The sequence below is a fragment of the Mytilus edulis genome, chromosome 8 (genome assembly GCF_963676685.1).
Source record: "Mytilus edulis chromosome 8, xbMytEdul2.2, whole genome shotgun sequence".
NCBI lineage: Eukaryota > Metazoa > Mollusca > Bivalvia > Mytilida > Mytilidae > Mytilus > Mytilus edulis.
In genome coordinates, this window is record NC_092351.1 from 52,077,514 (window position 1) to 52,100,341 (window position 22,828).

The window sequence follows — 22,828 nt, forward strand, 5'->3', positions numbered from 1 at the left end:
TAATTAACGATAGGAAATGAAAAATCATCCCTTTTATCATAACTTTTAGTATTCAGCTTTCCATTAGTGATATAGATATCAAGATCGAGAAAAGGGCAGTGGTCATTGTTAGTATTAGCTTTATTTAAAGTAAGTTCAACAGGATAAATTTCATTAATATACATACTGAAGTCGTCATTATTGAGAGCCAAAATAGCATCCAAATATCTAAAAGTATTATTAAATTTGTTTATCAGATGATGTTTCGATGGGTCTTTGCTTATATTTGTCATAAATTGTAACTCATAACAATACAAAGAATGTTTGAATGGCATGTTTTAGCACACACTGAAAAGCAAAAATAATCATTGATGAATGATTTAAACAAAAAAATTGAAGGTGAGCGATTCAGGCTCTTGAGAGCCTCTTTGTTTATATCTTTCTTCCTAAGAAGTTCCTGTATGAAGTCATATTATAATGATAAAGAATCAAGTCGGCAAGAAGAAGAGCACACTTGTTTCCCATTGGAATACCGACAGTTTGTTGATAATGTCAGTTTCAGAATTATTTTTTTTGGATCAGAATGATTCTATTCAAAGTAAGATTAATCCCTTCCTAAGACAAGATACTTGTATCTACGGTGGCCATTCTTTTTATGAAACAAAGCAGTGCAAACTCTTCCAATTTGTCGTTTACTTTAAAATGTTGAATACTTGTGTAAAGTGTAGAAAATAGAAATGCTTTAATACTATTACAAGATAGATGAAAGAGAGTTAGATTGTATGTATTCTAAAAGATAATTTGAATTTTTAAGTATCCACATCTGATTCACGCCACCTCTAGAATAGGCAGTTTCACAATAACTTTGAAGTCCGTCTTTGAATGCTGATAAAATAGATGTTAATTATATAGATAAAGGTTTCGTGGAGCACTTGGAAGACAATATACCGTTGTTTGTAAGGACATGGTGTAGTTTAGGTATCCAATACAGTGATGGAAGATCCAGTTTTTCATCTTTGGTTAAAATTCCAAAGAAACATAGAACAGATCTATCATTATCCAGGGTTTCTTCTTTGGTAAGTGTCGTGAGGGTATGTGTTGAGTTTCCATGTGATTAGCATGACAAACAGACAGAACAAATACATCGTTGTAAGGAGTCATTACACTATTTTTATTTTCGGATATATTCCTTATGTCGTAACTACAATACCCTTCCCTTTGGATGTGACCTACCTAATATGAATTTTGACCGAATTTGTAATAAGATAAGCAACATGACGAGTGTCACATATTGAGCAGGATATGCTTACCCTTCTGGAGCACCTGGGATCACCTCAATTTTTGAAGTTGGTTCGTGTTGCTTAGTCTTTTGTTTTCTATGTTGTGTATTCTGGACTACTACTTGTCAGTTTTTAGCTCGAAGGGTCAAGTGAGATTTTCCCATCACTTTGCGTCCGGCGTCCGTCGTCGTCCGTCGTCGTCCGTCGTCGTCCGGCGTCGTTAACTTTTACAAAAATCTTCTCCTCTGAAACTAATGGGCCAAATTAAACCAAACTTGACCACAATCATCATTGGGGTATCTAATTTAAAAAATGTGTCCGGTTACCCGGCCAACCAACCAAGATGGCCGCCATGGCTAAAATTAGAACATAGGGGTAAAATGCAGTGTTTGGCTTATAACTCAAAAACCAGAGCATTTAGAGCAAACTGACACGGGATAAAATTGTTAATCAGGTCAAGATCTATCTGCCTTGAAATATTCAGATGAATCAGACAACCCGTTGTTGGGTTGCTGCCTCTAAATTGGTAATTTTAAGGAACTTCTACTGTTTTTGGTTATTATCTTGAATATTATTATAAATAAAGATAAACTGTAAACATCAATAATGTTCAGAAAAGTAAGATTTACAAATAAGTCAACATAACTAAAATTGTCAGTTGATCCATAGTTTTAAAAATGTTGGGTGACCCTGCCAACTAACCAAGATGGCCGCCATAGCTAAAAATAGTACATAGGGGCGAAATGTAGATTTTGGCTTATATCTCTGAAACCTAAGCATTTAGAGCAAATCTGACAGGGGATAAATAGTTTATCATGTCAATATCTATCTGCGCTGAAATTTTCAGACAAAACAGACGACCTGTTGTTGGGTTGCTGCCCCAGAATTAGTAATTTTAAGGAAATTTTGCATTTTTTGGTTATTATCTTGAATATTATAATATATAGAGATAAACTGTAAACAGCAATGATGTTCAGCAAAGTAAGATCTACAAATAAGTGAACATGACCAAAATTGTCAGTTTACCCCTTAAGGAGTTATTGCCCTTTATGATCATTTTTTTACAATTTTCATAAATTTTTGTAAATTTTAAGAATATATTTTTCACTGTAATTACTGGGCTAAATTCATTATAGATAGAGATAATTGTAGCAAGAACAATGTCCAGTAAGATAAGATTTACAAACACATCATGATCACCAAAACTAAATTTTGTCATGAATTTATCTGTGTCCATTGTTTAATATGCACATAGACCAAGGTGAGCGACACAAGCTCTGGAGAGCCTCTAGTTTTTTTTAGCCATTGCGTTGTCAGTTTATTTTCAATCTATGAGTTTGTGACACTCCCTCTAAAATATTTCGTCCCTATTTCGGCGCTACTACATAGCTGTCTCCACAATATTTGAAATCATACCAAGTATAAAATTGAGATTGGAAATGGGGAATGTGTCAAAAGGAAAACAAGCCGACCACAGAACAGACAACAACAGAAGGTCATCATTAGGTCCTGAATGCAGCGATAAATTCCTGCACCCGGAGGCGTCCTTCAGATGGCCTCTAAACAAATATATAGGGTCCAGCTGAAGGACGCCGCCGGGTGCGGGAATTTGTTGCTGCAATGAAGACCTATTAGTGAACTTCTTCTGTTATCTGTTCTATAGTCGGGTTGTTGTCTCTTTGACACATTGCCAATTCCATTCTCAATTTTATACTAGTTTGGTGATATGCTTATCTTTACATTGGTTTGATTTTTATGACAAATCATTTTTCTTTGTTTTCAAAGTAGTTCTGTTTAATACGGAAGCGACGTTGCATCGTTAATACAAATAGTTTACAAAGGTTTTTTTTAATAAACAATGAAATAATACAATGCTTAACAAAACGTACAAAAAGCCTTTAAGCTAAACTACTTTTCAAGATGTAAAGCAGTATTTTCCTTAACAGTCAATTTATGTATAATGGCATTACGTTATAATCGTTTGCTTGTGTTTATTTTTTATTATAGTATGTGGGTTAAACATCTTGACGTTTTGAAATGTTAATAAACGAAATAAAACGAATGTAATATTCAACAAATCAAATGAAGATTCTTCACACTAAGCTGATGTAAAGACAAAGTAATATTGTGGTGCCAAACACCGTTTTTGTTCAGAAACAAAACAACATGGAAAGAACACATCTAAGCTATGATATTCTTGGAAACTTATATAAAGAAGTAAGTGAGCTTCGAAAATATTTGATTACAATGTTAAATCTTTATTTTCTTCAGAAGCCTAGGAAGCAACGATTTTACAATAGTCGAAACGGGTTCTTTTCAAAATTATTCTCAACTGGATTATCTGCAAGTATATTTAATTTATTAATTACAATTGCGACTTTAATTTCTTGTTTGATTTCGAATTTGATGAAAGTCGTAATTTTTAAGCATAATAAACTTAAAAGAAATAATATTGAAAAATATAACACTAACAAGTATAATGCTCATGAACAAAAAAAAATATCATGAAATAAAGACTCAGTTCTAATGGATGTAAAATGTAATACGATAGTTTATAAGAGATATTAATCTTTTTTTAATATGTTTATACTCATATACCTTACCACAACGTGTTTTACAATAAAACATATCATAGATTGGTTTCAAATAAACAGGTTGATTTTGTTACACAATGCATGTCATGCAACGTTTTCATGGATGATAACGAATCGGTAAGCTGTACTTGTATTACATCACGTTCTACTTTAGTCCAGTTTAAATTAAACATCGTCAATATAATGAACCTAAAAGCGTAACACTAGAACCATATTCTTATTACATATGCAATAGTTGAGCTTTTCAATATCGCTGAACTAATGAACGTTTGAAAGAAAGACTTTTTGATATCACCTTTTAAATGCATTACATAAAACAACATGTGATATATTCAATATGTTTAAGGATTAAAAGGAAATTTAATCCGCCATTCCTATACAAATAGGCGTCACAGGCAAATATCAGATACTTAGTTTATATAAAACGAAATTGCCTATATAATGTAAATTTTGGGAGTAAGTTTCATTAAAAGAGGGACTCATAAATCGAAATTAAACTGACAACGCCAATGCTAAAAATGAAAGAGACAATCAGACAAACATTAGTACACATGACACAGCATAAGAAACTAACAAATAAACACCTCAAACCCCATGAATATTTCTTAGCAGTTCAAAATGAGGAAAATCTCATAGGCAATTGTTTAACCTAACGGCACATATTAAGGTACATCTATCATGCAATTAAAATGTTGTATCAAAAAGTTATTTGAAACGTAATGATATTGAACCATTAGTATGCCATTTGTAATTTGTAATACAATATGTAAAAAATTTAATTTTAGTGACCTCTCATATTGTAAGATAAATGTAATCCAGCCAGGAGCATTTGCTTTTTTACCAAACCTTAGATACTTGTAAGTAATGGGCATTTATTTGTGCATTTTACAAAACAAGGAACAAAAGTACACAAAAACTAGTAACAAAACCTTTGCATTTACCTAATTACACCACGGCTTCTTTGTTCTACCAGGGGTAATCTGAGCCGTCTCATCTCTACCAGATCACCCCAGCTGGAATTTCCTTGTTCTGCATGCTTTCCTTTGTTCTATAAGTTTTTGGCTGGAATTTAAATCCTCCAATAAAACTTAATAGTGTATACGGAGAAATATTATAGTAAAATCCAGTGTCCATGCTGGTATTCGGACTAAGAACCTTTAACATATTAACTCACAAAGCAAACAGCTACACCTAGACGACTCGATGCAAACTCTTAATAATTTAACATATTTAAATGAAAAAGATAACTGAACCCACTGGAAAATCGTCCCACTTTTTCAAAAACTCGTCCTAATTTATAAAAAAAACCACTCCACTCAAGTACTATCTAAGTACAGAATGTCTCTTATAAATGGGATAAGTTGTCACGACTAAATTCAATGTGGTTATTCTACTTTTCATAAGTAGGGAGAGATCGCAGAACTTAATGTCGTGGAATTTAAATTCTTTCTTAATAAAGGAGAGATGTAAGACTGGTTGTTCAATAAGATTTTACCCTTTTTCTTAAGGAGCGCGAGAAACAAGAGACGGCAATATTTTAGAAAGTGGTAATTTATAATTGGGCCGATGGTCCAGTGGGGCGATTTGATATAGCTTCAAATTTTAACATCGTGGTCGGGGGTCAAAAAGGATAAATATTATTTAGTTATTTATTAATTATATTACACTGGTTGTGTGGCGATCTGAATTTGATTTTATGAATTGTAAATGATTTTTCATCTAATCTAGAACAGCTGGGTTGTAAAATAGTTATCACATTTGAATCTCTGGCTTCCGGACATTGGGTAATCTTACCATGACACACCACATCATGATGGGATGACTATGACTGATTCCATAAATTAAAGCCTTGCAAAAAAAAAGGCAGGCTCCTTATTGTTATATTGATATAATTCCATTGAAGGTATAAGGTTTGTTTAATGCTACAAATATAGGCAGAGGGAAAAAAACTTTTTTAAGTAAGTATTATTAGTGTGTAGACACTGAAAGAAAGTGTGAAAGAATGAGACAATGAATGAAATCTAGTAAATACAATCAAAATCTATTTACTTTCAGTGCTTATGGTATTGTAGTATTTATGTTATTACCTGTTTTCATAATAACAAACGTAATAGTCACACAGTACGGATAAATACAGCATACTTGTTATTTCCGGGCAGATTTTTTGTAAAAAAGATAATCAAAATATGAATTAAATGAAACTTCATATTACATATAACAAACGCATTGTCATTTTGGGCCGTGTTTATGTTAACAAACTTATTAGAAGGATAAAGAGCAAGACCAGATTAAAAATTCGTACACAAAATTTGAATTCTATCGAAACTGTACAGTGATCAAACATTCATGTTGTTAACATTATCAAATGATTTAGTTATACGAATGCTTCTGTAGCTTTTAGTTTGTAGTTTGATTCAACTAAGCATAACATAATAAAATGACATTCATGTTTTTTTAGATTTAAATGTGAAAAGTTAAAATCAACATTTATACATAAAATGCTTTAAACAAATATGGACTGATAAGTGTGAAATTTTCGACAAACTAAGGATTTTCTTATCCCAGGTATAGATTACTTTAGCCGTATTTGGCACCACATTTTGGAATTTTAGATACTCAATGCTCTTCAACTTTGTACTTGTTTGGCTTTATAAATATTTTGATATGAGCGTCACTGATGAGTCTTATGTAGACGAAACGCGCGTCTGGCTTACTAAATTATAATCCTGGTACATTTGATAACTAATTACACCACTGGGTAGATGCCACTGCTGGTGGACGTTTCGTCACCGAGGGTATCACCATCCCAGTAGTCAAAACTTCGGTGTTGACATGAATATCAACAATGTGGTCGTTTTGATAAATTTCCTGTTTACAAAACTTTGAATTCTCGAAAAACTAAGGATTTTCTTATCCCAGGTATAGATTACCTTAGCCGTATTTGGCACAACATTTTGGAATTTTAGATACTCAATGCTCTTCAACTTTGTACTTGTTTGGCTTTATAAATATTTTGATATGAGCGTCATTGATGAGTCTTATGTAGACGAAACGCGCGTCTGGCTTACTAAATTATAATCCTGGTACATTTGATAACTATTTACACCACTGGGTAGATGCCACTGCTGGTGGATGTTTCGTCATCGAGGGTATCACCATCCAAGTAGTCAACACTTCGGTGTTGACATGAATATCAAAAATGTGGTCATTTTGATAAATTTCCTGTTTACAAAACTTTGAATTTTCGAAAAACTAAGGATTTTCTTATCCCAGGTATTGATTACTTTAGCCGTATTTGGCACAACCTTTTGGAATTTTGGCTCCTCAATGCTCTTCAACTTTGTACTTGTTTGGCTTATAAATATTTTGATTTGAGCGTCACTGATGAGTCTTATGTAGACACATCGGTGTTGACATGAATATCAACAATGTGGTCATTTTGATAAATTTCCTGTTTACAAAACTTTGAATTTTCGAAAAACTATGGATTTTCTTATCCCAGGTATATATTACCTTAGCCGTATTTGGCACAACTTTTTGGAATTTTGGCTCCTCAATGCTCTTCAACTTTGTAATTGTTTGGCTTATAAATATTTTGATTTGAGCGTCACTGATGAGTCTTATGTAGACGAAACGCGCGTCTGGCGTACTAAATTATAATCCTGGTACCTTTGATAACTATTACTTTATCATATGGTACAAAAATTACAAAAAAATATCAATTTATTTTGGCTCCAGATAACTTTTAAAATGTATATATTATTAAAAAGGCTCCAAAATATATATCCATTTGGTGCAAAAATGCCTTTTTTTTTGCATTAAAATTGAAATATATTTTTTTAACTCATCGGTGACCTATATTTTTTATTTTAATTTTCAAATAAGCTGTACATAAACTAAACTAGTGTTAAATTTGAGCGATTTCTGTAACATAGTTGATTTTTTTATTTCGATATTACCTGTATTTCTACTATTAGTTCAACAGAAAAAAAGTACTTTTACAAAAATGTATACTTCATTCAAAGGCAGATTGTGAGCGTAAATGAACGGTTACCCCATTTTTTTTTCTATAAAGTATAAGATAAAGTTCATTTATAAAAAAAATATAGCAAAGTCCTATATTAGGAAAAAAAAAGATTTTCATGTAGACCCGCGAGCGCCCTTAAAAAGATTGTCCCTCGGGTATCTTTCGACCCTTTAAGAATTTCACTGATTGTTGAGGAAACAGCATCATGACCAATGTAATGTCTCATCATGATCTCATTCATGGTTATTGATATATTAACAGACAGATTATCCTTTTTGGATAAACAGTAAATTAAAAAATAAAGATAATGGTAATGTACACGCTGTAACAATCTGTTACAATGTAAGTTTGATATATTTACTAAATGAGCCAAATTGCTCAGTTCGATATAATGAAACAATTATGATACTCAACTATATATCCAAACTTATCGTCGTGAAATTTTTTTCTGATTTCTACTGGTCATATATAAAATTGTATAGATACAATTTCCTATTTAAGCAACAAATAAATATAACCTTGGATATTTGAAACTGGATGCTAAGTTAGCAATAATCGATTATAATAGTATTGCTATTTGTTCTAATTGTTTTACAAGTATTTGAAACAAAGGTAAGTACGGTCTTTTTCTGGCTTTTGAAATTTGTTTTACATGTACATATTATAGAATTCGAATGTTTTAATTTTTTTAAATTATATAATATTGAAATTGTAGGCAACTTAATCACAACAACATTATGACGATACCAGAATCAGTTTTCGTCAAAGTGGATAACCTTTATGAAGTGTATGTTATGTATTTTAAAGTTTCTTTAATTTCCTAGAAATTTCAAATGCTGATAATGTTTTTATATTGTATGATAATAATATGCACATGTCTCGGTATTTTGTCCGTATTTTTTCACAAAAACGTATCGGTGTGTGTTGTCGCATGATTATTTCAATTACGTATTCTTATATCTAAACGAATTCTTTAGTTTAATAAAGGGAAAATAATCACCTGATGTGAAACTAAAAACCATATATATTGAAATTGTAAATATTCAAAATATCTAACATTTATTTAAGCAAAGTAATATCTTGAAGTAGTGATAGTTTCCAGAAATATTACATGCGATGTTTTGCAAGTCTATTGTTTATTTCCTCTTTCGATAATTCTCAATTGTCTACATAGAAACTTGGATAATAACAACATCAGTACATTATCAACACACTCAATTACTGGATTGAGAGGCCTTTATTCAATGTAAGTATTATGCTTATAACTGTTTGTATTCTTTTATGAAATGCGTTGTGTTAAAAATTCTTAAATAAAACAGAAATATGAATTGTTTTTCTCATTTAGTGTTTTTTTTATAGATATTTGATTTGCTCAAAGTAAAATGAATTGGCCACAAGTAAACCAAAAATGAAGTCCGCTCCGAAATTAATATACTTAAAGTACGTTTAAGTTTTTTCAATCAAACGTTGTTTTTTTTGCTTTCTGTCATCAACATATAAGTAAAGACAACAGTAGTATACCGCTTTTAAATAAATCCATTAAACTGAAACAAATCCGGGTCACAAAAAAAAAAAAAAAAAAAAAAAAAAAAAAAAACCGAAGGAAACACGACAACATCCATAAAAACGCACTATTGGATGAAAACTGCCATACTCCTGACTTGGTCGACAACATATGAAGAAAAAAAATGACGGATTAAATCTTTGCGCTTTTGCTAGCCAAACTTCCTGACTATATAGCAATGTTAAAGATACCACCAATGAGATACACATGGTTGTCCCTTAGCAGTTATTGTTTGTTACTAACTAAAGATAAAACCATCATTGAAACAAACTACATTTCATAATATGATTTTTTTTATATATTAGATCCCTTCGACATAATAAACTGAAAGAGATTGACAGTTCAGCATTCGTTCACTTTCCTCAACTGACTTATCTGTAAGATTTAATCAATTTACAATTTATATGTTCTCAATATTTAATGCTAAGGTAACGCGACTTTCAAAAAATCATACAGTTTTAGTTAGAAATTGACGAAATCATTACGAAATCCAAGCTTGTAAATGTTGACAAGCTGTCTTTCTGAAAATTAGCAAAACTTTAAGCTGAACATTAACAATAATCGTTTAAATTTGAGAAATAATAAATTTTTATACACATTTATCGTAAAATTTCTTGCAAGCAAGCAGTGTTATTCAATGCAAGACATTTGCCGAAATAGCGTACATCATCTTGGTCACAAAAAGCATCATTCTGTCATTTAACGTTCTATCACATGTAAAAGTACTTACAGTTGTTAAGAACGTCATAATGACAAATAACAAAAAACTTTAGTACAGAAGGTTTGACAAGTTCTAACAAACATTGTCATACATATTACTGTATTACAACATGATACAATGTCCACATTAGGGATGAACTACATATCTGAAACGAATATAATAGAAACAGTTGTCCTGACCTTAGATTACAAAATAAAAGACAGTTGATTGATAACCAAAGAATATATATTTAAGACGAATGGCTATTTTTTTATTTGAGCTTTGAGCAAGATGTTGCCTACAACTCAAAATGTACAGTGGTTTGTATGTGCTTTATAAATAATGTACCATTTATCTAAAGTACTTACATACTGATATAATCTTTCATATTACAAGCCTTATTTGAAAGTAAAATTCTCACAAACATGATTAACACATGTAACATCAGTCTGAAAATAGAAATTGCATATGAAGCGGGACAGCGTCTCGTATCAAAATAAGAATTTCCTTCAATTGGAAATTGAAAAAAAAGAAGATTGTTATAAATAATCCTATTATGAATATTTAATGTGCTTTTAATGAGAAATCATACCACGGGCGTATAATATAATGTTTTAGGCAATGTAAGATTGAAAATCACTTGAAATCACGTTAGATTATACTTCATGAACATACATAGGCAAAAGAAAACTTTAACAATCATAGTCTTTTATGATATTTATCAGAGAGATATACATGATATAGTACAATCCCTAAAATTGTAATTCGTATGTTTAACAATACTGTATATTTTTTACACATGCACAATTCCTATTCCTACACTCGGGTGTTTTAAAGTATAATCCAATACTACTGTCACATATTTATGACCATTATGTTGCTTTTTTCTAATGTTTTTATCAACAAGCATTACATATCCATGTGTCAACAATTTATCTATAGACAATAAATGATATAAATATCATAAAAATATCTCGTATTCTACCAATGTCCCTTAAACGGATAATATTATTATTAAGACTACATTAATGTTACATTTATGTTTGTTTTGAAAAACATCTGCAGCACATGCATTGTTGTTTATATGTTATCAATCCAATAATTGCAATATTTATCACCTTTTCAGATTATCTTACAAATCAATATCGAATTAAAAGCAATATTTTTACTTATTCAGAGTAAAAATGTTTCTCATACAAAAATAAACAATATATAATATATACATATACATTTTCCAACAAAATGATAACAGAGACATATAATGTATCATATGTCTCTGATAATAATGAATGCAAAACATAAAACGATAATAAAATAATACAGAATACAATAGCTTGGCCTAGGAAGGGGTCAACTAAGCCAAGCCATATAAAGATATTAAATGATAAATGTAACACATGCTACATAAGCATACAAAAATGAAGATGGTAGCCAACAAACTTAATAAACTGGCGTTATTACCAAAATACATTTGTAATCAACCAAACATATATATGAACATCTAACCAATATCTTAAATAAAAAGCTAAAGGTGTTGAAAAGGGGAAGGAGGGTGGGAAAGTTTATAAAATCTCAAAATAAAAATCTTGTTTACAAAACTATCCATCTGTAGATAAGCAAGAAAGTGTAATAAGATACATAGTGAAGAAACTAACCAATGGGCATCCAGTCAAAAGAGCGTAATGCAGGGGTTCCCCAAAGGATTATGAAAATAATCAAAAAGAAATGAATTAATGGTTTTTCGTCGTTTGCATAAAATAAGTTATTAAGATAACTTGCTTTTATTTCTAGATTTTCTACTTTTATAAGGATGTCCTCTGTACACTCTTTTATTGCTATGGCAATAGAAGATGAAGCGTGATTTACAATGTATTTTGTCTGTGTTTGATTTATCTTGTTATTCAACACGTCAAATTCATTGATGATAAGTTTTGTGTATCTTTGAATATTCTAATACGTTCAAAGGTAATACGAAATGTTAGACATATTACCCTTTGAAATCGAAAAGGCTGAATCTTCATAATTATCTATGAAGTCAAAAACATAGCTCTCATATCTGGTAGCCAGATACTTTCATTGGTCGTTATTTAAATTATACTACGAGCTGCGAATATGTTATGTGATACATGTGTATGTCTATGTTAAAATAAATATATGTTTTTGTGTTTTGCCGCAGAGATATACATAGATTAACTATACGAATGTATATGTGAATATGTACAAAATAATGCTTTTCTCAATAACAGTTTAAGAAGACGATATGTGTTTCCTTAATATATATAAAAAAAAAAACATTATGTCAAAAAAAAGTTTATATGCCTTTATTTTTTTATGTACTTGCAAAGAAATGAAATAACGAGGATTGAAAATGTAACATTTCAGTATTTATCAAGGCTATATGGATTGTACGTATAGGTAAAGTTAGTGCGTGCTGACTGCTTCTTATATATATTAATCAAATACTTGTCAGATGTTGACCTTTTTTAACGTATGGTATGACATAAACGAAGACATAACAAACAAACGGACTTCTGAAAGGAGAGTAATATTTGCCATGCTTGTAAAAACAAGTCGCAAACTCATCAGTTTAGAAAGTCATATACCTTTTACCGGACATCATGTTTAAACTGAAACTGGTAATTACTAACTAGGGTTATTCTAATTTCACGATATGCAAACAAAACAGTATTCTACATAAAGATAAACAGGAGGACGACATAAGGCACACATTTAGTTTGGGAATATCAATGTTGAAAAATAGAAGATATTAAAATACTTCAAATGATAAAAATGAAAGTCAATCTGAAAAGTAAAACGCATATTGTATGACTATTTAAATTGAATGTTCGTATACACCTTTTTTGTTAATCGTTAGTGTTTCATTAGAGATTATAATAAGAGATAAGTCTGGTATATTATCAAATTAACAAATATATACTTTTAGATACTTAGAGAACAACAAAATTTCAGAGATACAGCCGAATTCTTTTGCACATATGAACTCTTTAAACGTTTTGTAAGTGTAATAGATGTTATGTACTTGTTAAATTTACTTGGGTCTATATTTGAAACCCTTCATTTTTGTTTTCTTCAATATTTTTCTGTTATCTAATTGCTTTTTTGTTCATATTGTCTAGTTCATTTTTATTCTTTATATTTAAACATACCTTTCTTCTTTTTTCTGTTTTTTTTTATCAATCTTGGTTAATTAATTCTTCATTTGTTTAGTCTATTTTAAGTTTATTTATTGTTGTTTGTATTTTGTTTATGATACTATCCCTTTACTGTTAAACAAGATACCCCAACATGGACCCTTAAACGCAGTGAACTGTACCTGGATTGTTGCAAATGAAATATATTTTGCTACAAACAATATAACAGTTGAAACAAATGAAGACAATCAATCAGATATATGAAAGAACTTCAAAAACTAACATTTTAACCATCGGTTACAATCAACAAAACATATGACAGTTCTTGCATTCAATTTCACCGATGGAACACACTTACACAGATGTCTATTCATTTAAAACCAATGAATTGGTTTATTTTCCACTTGTTATTCTTAATCTGACTTATCATTCGGAATCATTTTATCAATAATTATTTTCCAGAAAACTAACGAACAATAATCTCGTCGATGTAAAACAAGATTACTTCAGTGGTTTATCCAATATTAGAGAACTGTAAGTAATACCTATTGTTTTAAAGGAAAACATGACTATTTCTTCGATAGTGATGATACATTACGACTTTTGTAGTAAACAATTGACAAGTGGTCAAGTAGGATCAATGATTTATCAATATATATCTGTTTATATATAAATTAAATATCCAAGAAATTTGCCATTTACAATTCAAATCATTTCAATTCAAATGAATATAACATTTAAAATCTAATGATCATCTTAAAAATCAAATGAACCCACCCCAGCAACTGTCATTTTCAGTTTACGAGTGTATTGTTTGTTTTTTACGTTACACATTGTAACAGTTTGATGCACAATACAAAAACAAATATATGAAGTACCAGCATGTGGCATCATTTTAAAACTACAATTCCCAGAAACTACGTTCATATCATAGCAGTTGCTGTTGTAAATTTGTGTCATCTACAACATGTAGAAGTGACAATATGCAGTTGTTCATCATTATTGATTGTTCAACATATACATGATATAATTGTATGATTGTCAGTCCGGTATTGATATGAAATGATTTTCCAATAGCATAACAAGAGAAAAGAAAAATATCTAGCATGAACTATTAGTTTTACAATTCGCATTATTACAAATGATTACTTATAGATGGATGGACAACAATGATATTTCCTACATAGAGCAAGGGACTTTTCAAAATATGCCTACTCTATATGTGCTGTAAGTTTTTATATAATAATAGATGATATTTGTTGGAAAAAAACAGTGAAAAAACAATGAAAATTGTTCATTTCAACAGTTATGAAATTAATAACACTTATTGATTCAAAAAGATTTTCTAAGTTAAGTTTACATAAATTGTCCCTCAATTCTCTAAATGTCGGTACAACGGTTATAGTCTTAATCAAAAGCGAGCTTTGTTATGCAACTATCTTCAAACTTGAGTCATTTAATCCATTACCTCTACAGGTTTGTCAATATTTGAAACTGGCTTTGGATTCATTCAAATCTTAATGTAGGTCTTGAGTAGTTGCAAAACAGTAAACACCAAGAAAATAACAGATTGTACGATCTTGAATATTGTCTATTGTATGAAGTTGTATATTTCACAGACACTTAACACATATTCAAGAAAGGAATAAACTCATTATAGATACCAGGATTGGTATTATATTGAAATTTTATATTTTCGCAAGACGCGCGTTTCGTCAACAAAAGACTTATCAGTGACGCTCGAATACAAAACTGTTAAAAAGGCCAAATAAAATACAAAGTTGAAGAGCATTGTGGACCAAAAATTCCTAACAGTTTTGCCAAATACAGCTAAGGTATTCTGTTCCTGGGGTAGAAAAGCCTTAGTATTTAAGAACTACACACGAGTTAAACAATTTTTTATAGGCTTTAAATCCGAAGTCTTTGTTGTTCTGAACTTTTGATATGATCTTCCCTAGTGCTCTTCCACCGCATTTATTGTAAAAGTTCAATAATGACCAAATAGAACCTCCGAATATTTGTATGTTTCAACATTCTTCAAATTATTTTTCTTCAAACTGTATATAAACAATTATTTTCTTTGGTTCTTGGTTTCCCACTTAGATTTATCCGAATTTTTAAAACCCGTCTTGTCACTATATAATCTGCATTTAATATTAATGATTATTTCGTTTAAAGTAAGGCTACTCCATATATCGAGGAGATTAGTTTCTTGAACAAAACCCTTTACAAACATTTTGATCAATATAGAAACAAGTAAAGTAACACCAAACTAAAATCCAAAGAAAATTTAAAATGGAAAGTCCTTAAACAGATGACAGAGTTAAAAACTCAAGCATGTCTCACGAATTGATATCACCTATCATATTTTTTACTTTATACGGGTATTTCCTTATGTAGACAATGGTGGATGAAGCCTGGTGTCAATAAATATAAGACGATGAAATTTGAGTGCCAATGAGACAACTCTCCATTCTAATCACAATTTATAAAAGTAAACCAGTAAAGGTCTAAATTCGGCCTTCAACTCGGAGCCTTGGCGGACACCGAACAGCAAGCTATAGATGACCTCACACTATTACTAGTGTAAAACCGTTTAAACAAGAAAAACCAACGGTCTAATCTGTATAAAAAATGGGTAAACAAGAAAATCTAGATAAACCTCTCACTTGTTTGACAGTGATGATAAAGTCCTTTATATTTAGAAGAGTGTTGTCGACAAATTAACTAAGCATGAAATAATTTGAAGCTTGACGTAAAACACACATATATTCTTGAATCTACTGTAAATAACTAAACTATGTTCATTCGAGTATTTGTGTTCATTTAAGGAAAACAAATACTTTAGTTGAAGAGTTGCCATCGTCAATTGTCGATTTGACGGTCGCAAATGCAAATAATTCGTTAAAGCTTGAACAAATGTATACATTTGACATAAAAAAAAAATCCGCAAAACTTCATGAATGATTTTTGGCGCAAACCCGTCATGGCTAAACGTGACGTCATACAAATGAAAACGTACAAACTGGAGGTTATAACGTTACCTCTACGATTAAAATGGCGAATTCGAGGCTGATGTTGTTTCATGTTCGATAATATTGTAGTAATCGAACATTTGCTGATCCAATCAATTGAAAATGGCGTGTCACTCCTTAGTTTCGCCTGGTCAACTGTGGATTGAACGGTAACCTTTAGTCAATGAAAATAATTGTTACATACCAATTGCATTAGATTCACCTATCATTTATTAAGCTGCTTATCAAGAGTTAATTAGAAATTAAAACATTCACATGTTTTCGATATAAATATACCTTGATATGATACGTGACATACATCTTCACGTTTTTTTTGCTTACAAAAGGAAAAAGATTATTCCAACAACAAAGTGACTTTATACACTGCTTAATACATTGGTATTGGTTACTTTCGTCAATACTTTATTGCTATGAGATTTTGATCTACAATATATATCTCATTTGTCTCAATCACAGATGATTTGTGATTACATTTTGTACTAATATATCTTACTCAAATCAACAGTGCCTTGGAAGTAATGTGTGACTGCAGCATAATTCCGTTTTGGAACTGGTTGACATTTGTTGGGAAGTATGAGTCAACGATAAAATGCTCTGATCGAAATGGTGCCTTTCTGGCAAGTTTGCCCACCTGTGTGTTCGACCAATGCAGTAATGGTAAAATATGTTTTTATTGCTTTAAACAGATAATTCGAAAATATCAACGTTTTAAAATCTTAACCAAATTCGAAGGTTGAAAGTTGAAAAATGGAAAGAAACGGTAAATATGAACAAAATATAATTATCGTTGCAATTAATTATCTTCAACTTTGTTTATTATTTTAAAGATTAGGTATGTTGATAAAGTTATCTTGTTTAACACTGAATATTCATTCTTATTGTCGGTTAACTGTTATCTAAAGAAAACCAACGACATATTAGTGGGGTATTCCGTAATACAAACATCGCGTATGATTGCATGAATTGTTTGCCTTCTATAATTTGAAAAAGATTTTCTGAACAACTGGATCGACACAAATGGAATAAGAACTGACGGCCCCTAATGTGTTTCATGACAAGCAGTCAAATAGATACAAAGAAATGAAATTTAGATATAAGGGTAACCGGAAAATTATACATCATTACTATTCTTCTCCTTCTTGTGAACACTTAAAAGATGTATACATACCTACATAGTTGCATTACATTCTTCATAAAATTTTAATTTCACAGCAGCACTGGCACTACAATCTATATTTTGTTAGGAAGAAATAGTGCATCTCGATATTTACACTATTATATGTATCATTCTAAATTTCCCTTTTTATTCCAAAAGAAACAATGTGTCCAATTAATTTCTGCTCTAATGGTGGAACATGTTATGTAAACAGTGCTGGTGATCCGTCCTGTATTTGTTCTGGAGATTGGATCGGGACAAAATGCAACGGTAATTAAAAAAAAAAAAAAAAAAAAAAAAAAAAAAAAAAAAAACATGTAGAAAATTGACCCTTACAAATTATTCGATCAATCTATTACAAAAAAAAGACTAAAGATATAGGGAGATATGGTATGAGGGCTAATAGAGCAATTCTTCTTCCATGTAACGATTTCTAAAAGTAAACCATTATAGTTCAAGGAATGGCCTTCTACACGGAGTTTTGGCTCACAGTAAGCTATAAAGGGCCCCAGAAATAACTTGTGCAAAACCATTCAAACGGGAAAACCAGCGAACTTATCTTTATAACAATAAAAAACGAGAAAAACTTATGAACCACATAAACAGAAGACAATCACTGAACATCAGATTCTCGACTTAGGACAGGTTCCAAAAAAAAATACCTAATTGATGGTTTCGAATTAGTTGTGAAAAATCTGTTTTTTTTTATAAAACGCAAATAGATAAAATATCACTTAAAACTTTCTTGATATCACGCTTTGAGGTTAAATGCGTGAACTGTTATTTATTTATTGAATATTGCCAAGTAATAACGTATACAGCATTTAATCATGTGTATCGTTACTGTTTCGTATAGAGCTTCACTATGACAGCGTGTTATTCGAGTTACAGTAAGATCAATGCTAGTGAGACTTTAATTCATAAATAATGAACATCAAATGAATAAGAAGAGAAGTTCGTATAGCACATAGAATTTTTAAGAAGTTGTTGTGCTGTTTATCTTCGGTTATTCCAAACGATTTTATATGTAATTCCCTAGTTTCGGACGATAATGTTAAGAGTTAAATAAAACACGTCTGATAATCTTGAATAAGTAAACATTTAATTAGTACTTTACTTACAGTACGGGTTGAGACTTATTTTTATGGATGTCTTAAACCGTCTAGATGTCAGACTGGTCAGGCAGTTGACCCAGTGTAATAAACACCTGCTGTGATATTAACCTGCGGAAAATCAAAGTGAAAGGTCGTAAATCAATCTGAACCAGCTTGATTAGAATTAAATTTTACTGGTACAGATATATTAGTATTTATGGAGGATAGATAAAAGTAAAATATTGTTTTGTATTCAAAGAGAAAGAATTAAAATTAAAATTAAATATCATGAAATTATTGGATTTTATTTTTATAACTTGAAAATGAAATAATGACGGTTTTTAACAATATATTGTGTTGACAATTATTGTAATAGTTTTGTGCCAATAAACTATTTTGTATTTGTATTTGTAAACTGTAAATATTTCATCTAATTCAAAATTATAACAACCAGGACTGTTTTCACTCGAAGTTTTAAATCAAATTGTTGAGACATCAATCCCGTAAATTATACGAGTTTTCGTTGATGGTTATAGTATTTCCCCCTTTTAACGTCCTGTTCCTTTATACTTTATTATTAGAAACACAGTTTTAAGTATAAGGTCAACATATCGTATTTATAAAATATGTATAGGCATTGTGAATAAACTGTTTTTCTTTCTTTTGATACAACTTTCCCCGTCGGAGCCTCTACGTCTATTCACACCTGTCAATCATTTCTCGCAAGTAAAACATTTTGGTCAGACAGATAACTCGTCGTGCTTTCTATTTAGACACATTTCCCGTTAATCTAATTGAAACAATTGGTTTTTTTAACGCAATATTTATAACGCCGTGATCATATTCCGATTCCTATTTTTTATTTTAAAAATAAATTGTTGACACTCGTTGTATTATAACAAAGATGTTGCCTTTGTATTTTCATGTTTGAAATTTTTATGAAAATCGCCGGAGTTTTCATTATAAATATATTTTACGAATTGTGTCAATCGATACACGAAAATAAAATTTTTATACTGGGTATGATCAGCTGTCTTTACTGTTTCGTCGTACTTCTAGTCATTCTGAAGCTCGTGCAGTCAGTAAGATTTTTTAAAATCGATGTTGTATTATTTCCAAAACATTATTTAAATGGGAATCCGGGAAATGATTGATAAATATAATACATAAATTATTTAAAGTAGACTAAATCTTGTTTTGATTAAACATGTATGTAAATCGATTATATTTCTATTCTGGTAAATTAATTGTAAATCAAGAGCCTCAAAACTAAAGCACAATACTGTCAATCAGTCCACATCAAATTTAATCATGAATGGATTTTCCCACGGTTGTTCAGTTATGTCACCTGTGTTTACTGTTACGATATTTCCCGCCATATAAAAATCTCGTGCAGTGGACAAAATCGATCTTTATTATCTTTTATTAGCATTCAATATTGTGAGTGAAGTCAAATTAAAGTTCAACCACGTGCACACGCTGTTGATCACTAATATGTGAATCATGGAATTGTCTTTTCACGGCATATATTTTTTTTAGATTGCTGTCAAAAATGTAACATACAAGTTTCCAAGTTTACATGGATTGTGCATACATTAATATTATGCAATTAAGTTCGGGATTTCCGGATTGACCCTTTCGGGATCTGGGAATTCTTTTTTTGAATTTCGGGATGTAGGGATTTATATTCATTTGAATTCGGGACCTTTTGACTTCTGTGTTTTTAAACCTGGGATTTAGATTAATATAGAAATATTTTGCATGTGACCGCGTCAAACTTAAACGTATGCAGCAGCACCTGAGACAACATTCTGCTAATCAATGGATTAACGAGGAAAATAAATCAGTAAAACAAAAATAACTTTCCGGATATAGAATGAAAATATGTTTAAAAATTTTATGCAAGCAAATAAGAAAAAGCTACAAAAAACCCAACAAACATAAAATTAAAATAATTTTGAGGAACAAAGAAAATAAATAGCAGTTGAAATATAAAAACCATAATTAAAAAAAAATATGCTATTTTTATTAAAACAAAATTATCTCCAGTACTTCGTCTGTAAAATTATTTTATGTCAAATACGATGTAGAACTTATAAAATCAATAAAGTGACAGAGGTAAAAAGTACAGGTAACCTGATTTTGAAATCAGTGAACCATAATTTTAGTTGCACGGATTAAGATGAAAGGACAAATATATTACCATTCACACCTGGATCTGTTGATTAATAACCATACTACCTACCATAAAAATGTTTGATTATTCATATCCGACTAGACGGATTAGGACAACCATAAAAATAAGTCTCTATCCGTACTGTATCTTGGTTGCATGATATGCTTTTGTTTACGGCACATACAATGCTTTATCGTTTTTGTGTGTTGAGACTATTATTCTCTGCTCAAAGTCCTTACATATTTCAAGATAAAAGATAGATAACAACAAAACAGACAAAGAAGTAATGTATAGAATAATAAGTATAATAACCACATTGGCGTATATTATAACCTGAAATAACAGTCAAAACATATGTTTCATAAATATAACATGGACACATTTAAACAATTTGCAATATAGTACAGAACATCAGTAAGAGGTATTTATGTCAAAAATCTTCATCTTCAGTTAATCCTTGTCACAATAATCCATGTGGCATCAATGGTGTTTGTGCAGTGAATGTTGATCAAAAGGTCGAATGCAATTGCATTGGAAATTGGACGGGACTTTTCTGCGAAAGTAAGTTTATATCTTAAACCAACAAGAATCACAAGTCAAATTTATGTCATTAATGCAGTTCGGATTAGCAGATGATATCAACCGGTCGAAAAATTTGGTTAATGGGAAAAATTGAAAAATAGACGTATATACAATGGACGTTTATTCTACAATATATTTTATCCAGTAAACTAAATGAAGTAATGTGTCATACTGTTTTAAAGTTTTTCCGTGTAAATTTTTTCTTTGCCAACTATATGTGTAATATTCATAACTGATCAACACTTTATTTCCGGAAATGTCTGTATACGTGTAATGCAATCATATTAATATTACATTAGAAATATAGAAAGATATTTCCGGATATGTTGAAATATAAAAATTATGAAAAACAACATTGCAATGATTTTCAGAGAGTCCATGTCAATCGAGAATGTGTAATCAAAGTATGTGTTACTATAATGATACAGGAACGTCAGTATGCCTGAGTACACTAGACTTTCAATGTACAGGTAACTATTTGTAATGTTATATACATGTATAAAGTACCATTATTTTATGTAATTTCATTTGCAGTATGACTATTATTCTATTTGAGAAACACATTTTAAACATGATAATTCAAACAGAAAACAATGAGCATTTAGAACTCAATTTGTAATTTTACAATGTTAAACTACTATCGACATGATCGATTGGTTTTTGTTTAAATTATGACATTGAACATTCTCAGCAACATTTGTTGAACAAACATGAAAGTAAAATAATACATGTAAATGAAATATTCGTATTGCTCGTTAACACTATTGCATTTGATTTAAATTATCATTACTGTATCTAATTTTGATAAACTAATATCTTTGTGTAGTAGCCAGGTTGTAAAAGCTTTTTGGTAATCAACACTCGCATAATTTGCTTGCAGATTTTGCTTCATTTGCTGATAAGCTGCATTATATGCATTTGCTACATGTTAAGCAAAGCATACACACCGCACTTATATTTACATATACAAATTGTAATTGTTTTAATTTGTTGTGTTTATTTTCAATAACGTGTAAATGTTTATGTATTTCGGAACTATTTAGCTAACATAACTATGATGATTAATCAACTTACTATTTAATGTCAGACAGTTAGATGTATTATGTAATTCAAAATAATCATTTCATAAGTTATAACAGTTAACATTCTGCTAATCTGACTATTCTAAATCTTAAAAGATTGAACATATTTATGATATTATTTCAGAATAAGTTATATGTTATATTGAATATTCAAATAATGGACAATTTACAAAGTACATATTTTTCTTATTTTTGTTTTCTACGTACATAAATATATGTATCTCTGACCATTGACACCTCAACACATATACTTTTTATTTCATGACCATGTTCATGAATTGACATGCATTTCATGGCAGATAAGGTACTTTTTAAAAACATGATAAATGTTCCATTTTGTAGAATTATCTATTTTGATAACTTATTTCATTATCTTTTTTTTTTCAGAGAACACAGCTCTTATCATG

At 30.3% G+C, this 22,828-nt stretch overlaps 1 protein-coding gene across 1 annotated transcript; it reads left to right on the forward strand.

The window, feature by feature from the left end:
* Positions 1-4,637: 4,637 nt before the first annotated feature.
* Positions 4,638-22,511, forward strand: LOC139485832 (slit homolog 3 protein-like). Its single transcript, XM_071270478.1, has 11 exons — positions 4,638-4,710; positions 8,596-8,667; positions 9,055-9,126; positions 9,750-9,821; positions 13,089-13,160; positions 13,759-13,830; positions 14,452-14,523; positions 16,837-16,988; positions 17,647-17,757; positions 21,208-21,318; positions 21,711-22,511. Exons 2-11 carry the CDS (start codon positions 8,618-8,620, stop codon positions 21,821-21,823), a joined length of 897 nt encoding a protein of 298 aa, XP_071126579.1. The 5' UTR covers positions 4,638-4,710; positions 8,596-8,617; the 3' UTR covers positions 21,824-22,511.
* Positions 22,512-22,828: the final 317 nt, after the last annotated feature.

What these genes read in the sequence shown, in the direction of transcription:
- LOC139485832 (XM_071270478.1), top strand. Translation starts at nt 8,618, where the DNA reads ATGACGATACCAGAATCAGTTTTCGTCAAAGTGGATAACCTTTATGAA. An exon ending in TTGAGAGGCCTTTATTCAAT is followed by an intron (nt 9,127 to 9,749) that starts GTAAGTATTATG and finishes TTTATATATTAG; the next exon opens with ATCCCTTCGACATAATAAAC. An exon ending in TTATCCAATATTAGAGAACT is followed by an intron (nt 13,831 to 14,451) that starts GTAAGTAATACC and finishes GATTACTTATAG; the next exon opens with ATGGATGGACAACAATGATA.